At 38.5% G+C, this 12,109-nt stretch overlaps 1 protein-coding gene across 1 annotated transcript in view; it reads right to left on the reverse strand.

The window, feature by feature from the left end:
* The window catches only part of LOC124153188 (atrial natriuretic peptide-converting enzyme-like), a 61,174-nt gene extending 49,585 nt beyond the window's left edge, over positions 1 to 11,589 (reverse strand). Inside the window, exons 1-3 of the mRNA XM_046526289.1 lie at positions 11,543 to 11,589; positions 6,260 to 7,043; positions 433 to 592 (exon numbers count right to left, since the gene is read on the reverse strand). Of these exons, the coding sequence (XP_046382245.1) occupies positions 433 to 592; positions 6,260 to 7,043; positions 11,543 to 11,589 (991 nt within the window). The remainder of the gene's footprint in view (positions 1 to 432; positions 593 to 6,259; positions 7,044 to 11,542) is intronic.
* Between the last annotated feature and the right edge of the window lie 520 nt (positions 11,590 to 12,109).

The following is a 12,109-nucleotide window of genomic DNA, read 5'->3' on the forward strand; positions in this document are numbered from 1 at the left end:
ACGGGAACAGGATTTATGATAGGCCTTGGTGTAAATGAAAGAGATAAATATAGCATGGGAGTAGGACAGGCCGGTGTGATTGGAAAAAAATGCTCATTATACCTTAATCGATAGAAAACCTTCGATAGAAAATCTTCCTCTCACTTTCGTACCTATTTCCAAAAACGCCTATTATTCACCCATTTGTCATCTCTGTCTTCGCAATCTCCCTCTTCTAGTTTCCCATAATAACCGACGTACTAGCGTTTGTTAATAACTTACATTTCTCAGAATTTAATCCGTGTTATGCGTTATTGTGAGATAAAGTAGATAGTTCCATGCGACAAGCCGTGGTGATTCGCAAAATGCTCCACCTAAGCCTACACATCTCAACCGGTAGTGTACTACCTCGAATAATGATAATAGCAGAGGCATGGCAGACCGCTCTCTCACCTCTGAAGTAAGCGGCGAGTCCGGCTGCGATGGCGAGGAGTGCGACGGCGTTGAAGAGCACCTGGGCGAGGCGGAAACGGAGCAAGCGGAGGTGGCGAAGCTGATGGCGGCTGGCGGCCAGGCGGTGTGACGGCGACGGCCGGCGCATGTCGCGGATTATCTGCAGACAGCGACGGAAATGAAAGATATATAAAATAGATAAAAGGGATAAAAATTTTATACAAGACACACAGATGGAATCATATTTTGAGGGAAAAGGTGAATAATATCATGTGATTCATCCACTTGATAGTAATAATCCATTTATTGTTCAAGGTTCTACTCATATGTAAAATATATTATTTACACAACGAGCCTCTTAAAAGAATACAAAACAGGAGGATAAAACTGAATAGAACTTATAACATAGTACATTATTTTAAAAATGAAAATGATTTTATTTAAGAATGTGAGTTGCATCATATTTTTCAAATTAGTACGTAGATACACATTTCAATTTTTAATTGGGCCAATTGTTTTGCCATGCATGAAAGTTATCTTGAATAATAGCATGTAATAATCGATTTAAATACATGATGTTATGGAATACCATAAGCTGTACTCATTTGAGGTAGTATAGATGGACTGAAACATCGCAAAAATGTTGCTATTGTGTAAAATATCAGAGAATAAATAACAAATTTCAACGCTCTAACGCATTAAGAACGAAGAAAAATAATTAAATTTTTAAAAAGGTTCAGGAGTATTTGAAAAAATTGATATCTCACATGGCATCTCAAGTTGGTATGTTACTAATGGAAGGAGTGATTTGAATTATCATACCGGATAGCTTTTGGACGGGACAAACAATCATTTCAAACACGAGCCTACGGCATTTACTTATAAATACGCCGCTTCGTAGTTCACAGCCAACATAAAATTTCGTTTATTTCCCCTAAGACACAACATCATGACAATCGTATGATACAGATCTCACTTAGTAGACACAAACACGGTTAAGGTCTCAATGGAGCCCTAATTAAAAGCTTCATCGGATACTTAATAAATACCCCGTTTAAACAGAATGGAATATGTATTCAAAACGAATTTTAGGCGGAATGATATACTCTATAATCATTAAAAACATTAGCAGCACAGTAGCTAATATGTATCTTGACCAATTTTCGCCTACTCCGCATTGTTCAGTTTGCCAGATAAATTTTTGCAAACAACATTGTATCCGCATCTTAATATGTAAATTTACCCCCGGATCCTGAACATGCTTAATATTATGCATTATTATTCTTCCCTTTTCGTCCAAATTGTTAATTAGGTTATTCACGCTTCTACCCACAAATGGCTAGATATGAAATTGAGGCAAAAGAGATTATGGATATGAATCTATTAAGCACATGCACTGAAAGACCAAAGCCGTTTCAACTTCCCAATTATGCCAAAGATCTGCGGAGTGTTTCATTTCGTTAACGAATAAAATGTCTCCTTTGAATTTTCTGATCGCCCTCTCAGGCAAAGAGGCTTATATGGGCCAGAATAAAAGTTGACAAAAAAAAGTCGATAGAAAGTTTTCGAGATGTTCTTTGAAGCCTGTGCAGAGCTAACAGGCTCTCGTGTTCGGCGGGAAATGATGGGGACGCTAGGTGGGAAACGGGGTCGCAGTGGGCATGACCCGGAAATGAACGCAGCAATCTCCCGAGCCATGAGATCCATTCCTCTCAATTCCACACAAGGCACATGGCGCAGCGGTGCGCTGTGCCTCGGGTGGCTCGGTAGATACGATGGGGAATAGGAAGATCACGAATATTATATCATAAAGGATTCTTCGGTAGGCCACCAAATGTGTTGTCTCCCTCCGCGTATTCGAACGAGCTTACAAAGTCACCACTAGAGTCGCTGATGGGAAGAGCGATTCCAATTCCAACGAGAAATAAGCTATAATTGGGAATATTATGATGGATAATTTTTTAGAAGGCCACCAAATGTGTTGTCACCTTCCACGCATTTGTCTGAATTAAAAAAAGTCACCACTAGCGTCGCTGGCGGGCAGAGCGATCCGAATTCCACGGAGATATACGCTATAATCACGGCTGTTAACCGAAAAATATATACTATAATAATATAGTATACCAAATGTAAAAAAAAAAATACCGAAAGAATTTGAAAAAAATTGGATCACTCGGCGTTCATCGCTATCGCTACGGCGTTTATCGTTTTTGGAAACATTAAAATGCGCCCTATATGGCAACATAAATTAAGATTTTGCGGAACTATCTGGGGCCTCCTTTATGCACAGTCTCATTGTCGAAATCCATCACATGTTGAAAGTGCATTGTTTCTAAGCAAGGAATCAGTGTAAAGAGCTCTTGCGTATGTAAATTATACAATATTAATAACGTAATACGTTAACAAAAAAGACGTATAAATACATAGGTGTTGACATATTGTGCTAGTGGAAACAAAATCGGAAATATTTGAATTTTTAAAAAGCGTTCGTCCCGTTGGATTTTGATTTTTAATGCCTCTTTAATCGGTTTTCAAAAATTTTCATCAGCTCGGCGATGAGGTGAGAGCGATCCATTTATTCTCAATATTTACAACATAATATTTGCAATCGCGAGAAATAGCATTGAAAACTAATGAATTTTTAGTTCACAAAATGACTTACATGCGTACATTTGCCACGTTGCGGATGTATTTTGAAACAGATTAAAATGCGCTCTTTTACAAAAATTAAGCTTCCATAGGATAGAATGAGGCCTCCTTTATCGGGAGTTAGGATGAGAAGAAAAATAGAAATATGACGGAAGGGAAACAGAAGAAGAGGCAAAGTTTTCTTCATACGAAAGCATGATTGCAACCAAATTGAAGAATAAAATCATTGACTTAAAAATGAGGATTTTCAATAAAAGACTTTAACTTTGATCACAAAAAGGTCAACATATAGCATTCACTATATTGAGCGCGGGTAGTTCTAATTCCAGTATTTTGGATGAATTTCAATATTTATATTTATTCCTGTACCACCGAAAACAGCACCATTAGCTTTTTACATCGAAGTTTTTACCATAAAAATTAAACGTAGACGAACATCCATGCCCTGTTCAGGGAATCAAGAAAACAAGAATCAAATCGGGGAAACAAAAATCCAATTAACTTAATTTGCAGTGCTTAAAAAATTTGTTCCACCTCATCGCTGGAAGGATGGGCATTAGTTGAATAGTCAATCTGACTAAATTACGCTGCGTATAGGCAAGAATACTTACTTTCAAACAAGTTATTTCACCATCCACGCGAAAGAGAAGGACTGAAGCCGCGATCTAGGTCTTTAGATTGAGTAATTAAAGGGGCTGTAATTAAAATTAATTAATCTAAGTTTTTTAAAAAATAACACGAAGATGGCAATTTTAAAAAACTTAGAATGTCATTCCACTACATAACGCCTGCTTCTGTTACATTAATTAATCTATCGTGAATTTAGAATTTTATACCTTACCACTCTTTTTTTCAAAGATTCTCTGTTATTTAGTTTAAATAGTCTAATAAATAGATATTATAGAATTAGGAGGTGAGACGAATCAAAATGTTGAATAATTAAATTACAGCGATTCAATAAAAAATGAAGCCCGTTTCCAAGGTTTTTTTGGTATTATTTCTGTATCAATAAGTATCAATACGAAACGAAACAAGTAGAAATATTTAATTAGAAAATAAAAGGCATAAGAGAATTGGTACGATTTCATTGACTCCAAGAAATACCGAATAATTTAAATGACTCAGAAAATTGAAAAGGGTCCCTGAAAAATTGCCTTTTGATGGCATCAATAGGATTTTTCTTTTGGAAATTCTTTTAGCGAAGTGGAAACCGATAAATGAGTTCTGTCACCACTTAATAAGGCCGTTCCTTTGACAAGTTTCTGAAGTAAAAATTAATAAGAAAGGGTTTAAGAAAATTATATTGAAAAAGATTCAATTCGATGGTGGTAACACATTGCTTTCGACGAACATCATTAAACAGGTGTGGCCAAACCTCCAAATGCTAAGTTGAGGTAAATAGCTTCTCTCGTTGTTGAAAACCCATATGGGGTTGTTGATAAGGCTTATAAAAATAAAGCCGTGCAAAAAATGTAATAAATTTATGAAACAAAAAAATCGGAAAATTCAAAAGAAACATGAAACAAATTTTATAAAATGTCTGCGAATAGAATTAATGCGTAAATAATTAAAAACTTTAATCATCGCTGAATTGATATGCGTGGTCGAAAGATGTGATACAGGAAATCAGCTATTATTTTCAATATAATCGCATATATTTTTGAATATGTTGGAGGGCAAGGCAAGTCCAAATGACAGCTTAGCATATTTTTTCTGATTTGATTTCCGTCAAAAAGGATCATCATTTTAATCTACCGTCAAGCATCTCTTTTAATCTATCTAGGGCATCTCTTTTAATCTATCTAGGGCATCTCTTAAGGCAGGAGAAAGGTTTCAATCTTAACCAATATACGAATCAAGACACAGCTTAATACTCGAGATTAAAAAAATAATTAATTTTCAGAATAAGAATTCTGCAGTAAACTTGAAAACACAACTTTTGAAACAGGAGAAATTTTCTGCGGTTACGTAAAACTTCAAAGAAAACTACTTATTCACCGAATAGCCGATTTGGAATGACACCGCACCATCGCTTTCCTGAGAAACCCATAATTGAAATTTAATGGCAAACGATAAGGTAAAAAAGATTTTATAACGGTAGATGAATTTTGGGAAAACATTTTGACGCCATAATAATTCAAAACGACCGTTCTTATGACAGAAACTAACTAAAATCAGTTAAAGAACTAAAGCAAGGGTTTATAGAGACTGCATTGCTGGGGAATGAGGAAGATATATCAGTTGAAGAATCACACATGCCTCCTTAAGATCCACATTTATGTTTTATTCGTTAAGACCCTAAGCTTTACCATGGTATTGGCGTCTTCAAGGAAACCAATAAGCTTTATGACCTACTTTATGAAAGGAGACCAGGAAAGGAGCAATTTGGTGGACTTAAACCTCGCAACCCCATTCTAGGAATCGAGTGACATCCATGAATGGGGCTCGCAAGATTACAGAGGTAAAAATATATTAGCCTAAAATTTGAACACTTTCTCGTGCTTTAAAAATTATCAAGGGAAAAACCCATAACCGTAGCTCTAAATCACCTTGACTATGATCTATCAAAGACTATATTTATGTATAGCTGAGTATGAATACACAAGTTTAAATTAGAATGTACGATAAAATATACTCTAAAGACGAAATTGAAGGTTATCTCATTTGGGGCATTGGGAAAAAAATGAAATGTAATTAAATTACATATGCTTGGATGAAGGATATAATACAGGAAATCAGCTATTTTTCCAAGATAATCGCATATATTTTTGAAAATATGGGAGAGCAAGAAACAAGCTATATTTAAGTATGTATAGTTGCTTCTACACTAACCAGTACGTATATAATTATTATAATAATTAGTCTTTATTGTGCGAGATTGAGACTAGAAATTCCCATCTTCCATCAAACCCCTTATGGCATTAACATGAGCTTTTGACGTGACTTTATAAAGCTCGAGAAAGTGTTTACATATTAGGCTAATATAAATGGCATCACTGAAGGAAACTCGAAAATTTCGTTCGTACATTCTATACCGTACCTTCATATAGGTAAATGAAATATTTCATACTGCTTTCACTCATGGATTAATGACCAATCGCAAGTTTTATTTTTCGATCCGTCCTCTGAGTTAGTTAGCCCCCTGAAGTTGTCTCGACGGTGGTATAAATTCGCTCACCCTATGATGGAGGGACATGTTGGATCCCTGGAACTTGACGATCGTTTGCAGGCTGGCTGGCGTCGAGTTACTCTTGATGAGGGCGCTGCTCCCCGTGCCCGCGGCCGAGCAGGACCCGTTGAGGCCCGCCGTTCCGGACGACGGGCCCTTCTTCGCACCTGCTGCTGCCCTCTTGGGGCCCAGCCCCACGGCGTTGGGCAGCAAAGGGGCCTTGACCGTGTTGTACCCCGGCGACGGAGACGAACCCTGACTGCAGCTGTCCGTGGACACAGTCGAGTCCTGGCGGTAGGCGGGGGCCGGTGGGGGAGGAGGTGGGGGTGGGGGGACGGAGGGCGAGGAGCCCGCGGGCGGGCGGGGGCCGCTCGGCTCTGCCGGCGCCCCCGGAGACGGGGAACCTGCCCCGGTCGCCGCCCCAGTTGCGACACCTCCGCGGGCTACCGACTGCTGCGCGCCATCTTGCCCGCCTCCAGCGGGGGCCCTGGACCCAGCCGGGGCCCCCGTCGACGAGGAGTTGGCGGGCGGTCGGTTCCGAGGCCTCGGGGGCGGCGGAGGCGGCATCCGGAGCGGGGGAGGCGGAGGCATCTTTGTGGTGCTGCCGCGACGCTCGGCGACGCCCCCTCCCACGTTGATGCGGCTGGGTCTGCCCCCGACGCCGCCGCCCCCGGCCACCGACACGTCCACAAGGACCGCGTCCCGCGTCCTTGGAGGCGCCGGGGGCGGGGGTTGGGGCGCCGCCTCCCCCGAGGACGATGGGATTCTTCGGGGCGGGCATGGCAATGGCTTCCTGCAAGACCCAAGGGCATAAGACCGACCGATCTCTCATGCATGGAGGCTTTTTTTTTATTTAAATTTTAGTTATTGATGCAAACATGATAGGTGCCAAGTCATCATTAACACAATAATTGGTTTGATAATCCACATATCAATCTACGTAACAACATGGAAGTAAATAATAGCAACGGCTTTCCGCAACGATCCCAGAGGATACACTTATGAATTAAACACGGTTTGTTCAAAATATGAGTTCGCTTTAAGGGTATAGTAATACTTCTTTCACAGGAATTTTATCACATAATTCGTAGATGGAAAACATAATTTACCTTCCCACTTAAATCCACATGATTAAGCACTTATTAAGTATTGGATCATGATTTTACAAGCCCAACGAATGGAAGGAATAGCATCTTATGCCGTCTTTTGCAAAGCAATTACCCAGGCAATTTTTCCAGTTAAAGACCAAGTTGAAATTTCCACGTACTAGCACGGACTGTTAAGTTATGTCGGTAAAGTGGATGGCTAAAAAAAACCCATTTAAAACTTTATAGACACTTATGAATTTATGCTGATGTATATTTTCTGGTCTCACATTGCACATCTGCTCTGGTCAATATTTTTTTAGGAGCCTATGGTCATTTTACTATCATTCACTTCAAAGGTATCATCTTTTTAAAGCAATTGCCAAATCTTTCTCAGCATGACAAAATGCTTGGAACGAAGTGTTTTATGAGTGAGGGAGTCATGCATGCTAAATGGCTAAAAAGAATGGTGGCAGAATTTAATGCATAGTGCCCTTGATATAAAAATAACCTTAACACGTTGTAACCACGTGCAAAAATAATTCAAGATATAATATAAGAATTATATAAGAAAGTGCCTAACTAAGAATCAAGAATTTTTTAATCGCTGCAAAAAATCGCTACTTTATGGATAACCCTCGTAATAAGGGACAATTTCTCCATAGTGCAAGATCAATAAGTTTTACGGGTAGAATTTCAGCGTACTAATGTCGGATAACAGCCATTAACTAGTTAAATTCCCGCATGACATTTACGGAAATTAACTTAACGGTGATCTAATAGTTAGGTGGGTTCAAGCAACATTCATCATTCTTGAGTTTTTTTCTTTCTTTTGACCTCGATTTTTAATATTGATTCAGTCTTGGAGTATATATCATGAAGAATTTAAATGCAAATTGCTGCCTTATATTTATACACCTTCATTAGGACTTTTTTGTAAACTCCAATCCAACCAATTTCAATATAAATCCAATTCATTGCAAATCGCTCCGATTAAGGTGTATAAATATGCCGAACTTCAGAATAACTTTGCATTTAAAATTATTCGAGACCTATATTCCAACACACCGAATCAATATCTATTAGGGTGGGAATATTTTCGCTCTCCACCGATTTTTCTCATCTGCAAGAGCTATTGAAACAGCGCACAATTCGCCACACAAGAGGATGTGTAGAGAATTGTGAGGAATGCAAATGATTTTAAGAAATTCCAATAAAATTGACGGAGGAAGATAGGATATTAGTACGCATAAGAACTCGAGGAAGCAGTCACCAAGGATTTCTGACTCATCACCTTGTGGTCAAAAGTCGCAAATAATAAGAAAAACTCCTCCAGCAGCCCTGATTACAGTTCTGCTATAGAAAAGAAAGATATACATCTTAGGGTAATAAACTTTATACAATTGGACAGGTAATCTTTAGGACGTCTGGATGATAAAAGTTCCTGCGCCACAGATAGCTCCGAACTCTCGATTTGGATTAGAATCAAGAACCGTAACTTGTTAACACTGCATCGCTAACTATCCTTATTTATTGTACAATTGGAATCCTGAAGCATCAGTTGTGGCCATAAATATAAAATTATAAATAGCTAAGCAGCGTGAACACAAACCACGGAAATATTTCAACATATTTGCAGGCAATATAGCATTATTGCATGTAATAGGTAGACTCACATCGCTGATTACCCTCATGCCCTCATTTCTCAGAGAGTTCTGCTATAGAAAAGAAACATATAATTGCATTTTAGAATAATAAAATTCGTTGGTAATCTTTAGGATGTCCGAGTGACAAAAGTACCCGGACTACAGATCGTTTCGAGGTCTTGATTCGGATTAGAATCAAGAACCGTAGCTACTTACCTCTGCATCGCTTATTACCCTAATGTATCCCTTTCAATCCCTTTTACGCATTAAACCCTTACCACGAAATTCCGTCCCAAAGCAGATGACTTCCTCTCAATAAGTCCCACAAGCCAACTCATTTGACTTCTCCCCGTTCTGTTAGACCTCTTCTTAAAGACGTTCCATCCCCTTCTCTGCTCACCCACCGTCTCCGAAATTATTAGCGTCTCAAAACCTCCATCTACGTTCATCCCCTCTCATTAAACCTTCGGTTCAGTGGGCCGTGAAAGTCATCTCCTCGTATTTATGCTTTTGTTGGTCTTTCCTTCTTTGCTATTCAAAATTTCCGAGAAAGTCTCTCTTCGAGCGGCTTCTTTATATGCACACACATTTTGCCGCAGTTTCAGTTTCAATGCCCAAAAATTAAAGAGCTATTAGACTTCTAGCAGAGAGCATCTTCTGCGCGAATCCGCCAACCTGTGAGAGTATGATTGCTCATAATTGGAGAGTTAAATAATGCCCACCTCGATACACCAAGTAGGGGAAGAGAGTCACTTGGTCTATTTTTAGCCCCAGACATGGTTTCCACAAATTTTACTCATGCTCCAACGATACACGTGCCGTCGAATTTCACATTAAGACTAACTTCCTCAGTCATAATAAAAAAATTAATTCTACTCCGATTTCATGCATCTTAGGCAATATCGCTCTTTCTATGTAAACCTAAAACGATGTAAAATGTAATATAAAAATACATCGTATGCTCACACAATGGAAGTGTACTGAAAAATAAATGAAATCTCTTGTAGAAATATCGAAAAAATATCAAAATCGTCGTTCGAGTTATTCAAAAATGAGTATGCTGCATAAGTGCGGTTGTTGTTTGTACATTAAAGCATAGATATTTTTGACTGAATTATTTTCTCACCAAAATAACGTATTTTTCATCAGGATATTCCCACCGATTCTAATGATGCTCCTCCATGATTTAATATGACTAAATTCAGCTTTAGATATTTATTAAAGGAAGTGTGTAATTTAAGAGTTTCGGAAATATTTATGGGTTAAAAATACTAATACTGACTACAAACCCTCTAATTGCAACATTTTGAACCAATTGTGGCTTTAATGATTTTTTAAGTTCTAAATGATAAGGAGCATAAATTTATATATTTTGCTTTTTTCCATTCCGACATATAAAAATATTACAGGATTTCTAAGAAAGAATTAATTTGACTTCGAGTTCAAATAACCTTACGATTATTTCCACCTAGTTCCCATTAGTATAATTCCCTATATTGACCAGGCAGTATGGTGACCTCAACACATTGTGGACATCAACAAGATTTGACTGACGAAATACACATAAGTTCCATGATGACATTCTAAAGATTTAAGGGAAGAAGAATTTTTAGAAAAGCATTATAAGGACGAAAAATTAGAACGTACCCACATTTTATGATATCAAGGTAGAAATTATACACACTTGTTCTTACTAAGGCTAGAAAACGGGAAAGCGAATATTACGAATTTACAAAAATCAAGAAATTAAGAGAGACTTTCGTGTATTACCTTTAAAATATACAGAACGGGAAATTATAACAGTTAAATTATGACAAAAAATCCTAGAGCCCCGGCGAGATGAAATAAAATTTGATATTGAAATAAATATCTACAATTTTCCAAGATTATCAAATTTATTACGACCTAGATTTCAATGTTACCACATAGAGAAAAGAAAATCTTCAGACAAAAGTTACTAAATCATCTTCAAGGTACGAATATTGTGTAATGCATTCAATGCATACAATTTTTTTTGAAATTGGAACAGGGGAGGTGAGGGCGAGAGGAGGCGGAGGGTAGGGGAAAACCTAAAGAAAAAAGTGAGTGGAGTAGAGAGGAGAGTAAAAGAGGGGAAGATGATTCATGGAAAAACCGGATAAAGAGGTGGCGGGGGTAAGTTTGGGAGGAAGCACGGGAAATGCAGGATGTATAAATTGAATGCACTACACACCATTTGTACCGTGAAGATGATGTTATTTTATTTTATTCTCAAACCACCGAATACAGCTCATATTGGCCATTTTACATCGGGGTATTCAACAAATTTAACAAGTAAACGTACACGAACAACCATGCCCTGGACAGGGGAAACCTACCCAGGCGGGACTCGAACCCGCGATCTCTTGTTTGGCAGGCGAGGTCGTAACCCCGTGGTTACAGCGAAACCTAGGTCGTAATAAATTTTATAATAGTGGAAAATTGCAATTATTTATTTCCACTCCATCCAAAATTCCACTCTATCACATTTCAATCTTCGGATTTTATAAAATTTAATGCCGCTGACATTGATTAAAACTTACCCGGTAGGAGGGTACTGCCTCGGCGGGGGATCTGGAGGGAAGGACATCCCGGCCGGCGATATCTGGAAAATAAATTCGCACCGTGAGTATACGCAATATTGGCTCCGGTGCGTTTTTTTCTTAAATAAAGATAACAATGGCTCCTCTCCCTTCACACAGGAAACCCTATCTCATCATAGGTAGCTCTGGATCCTGCAAGAAACTACCCCATGAGGAGGAGTTAACAGAAAACCAATTTTCGAAGCAATGTCAGCATTAGGAGTAAAAATGAATATTCAAGGGTAGGGCTACACCATGAGACAGTATAAATTGAGTAATATCAATTATGGGTAAACGCTGATGACGAATTCAATTTGGGCGAAATATATTTTGCTGAACGTGAGCAATGTGAAAGTATGGACTTTAAGACTTTGAAGAGTAATCGGCAAGGAATGAAAACTAACTTCCACATACTATCGCAAGTGCTGGAATGATAAAATTGTGGAAATGTCTCTGGTACGGTTGTGCAACTGAGTGAGCCCAAAATGTGAGGCATTGTTACAATTTAACTCAAATTCTGTAACAGTC

This window comes from Ischnura elegans, chromosome 2 (assembly GCF_921293095.1).
Source record: "Ischnura elegans chromosome 2, ioIscEleg1.1, whole genome shotgun sequence".
In the NCBI taxonomy this organism is placed as follows: Eukaryota; Metazoa; Arthropoda; class Insecta; order Odonata; family Coenagrionidae; genus Ischnura; species Ischnura elegans.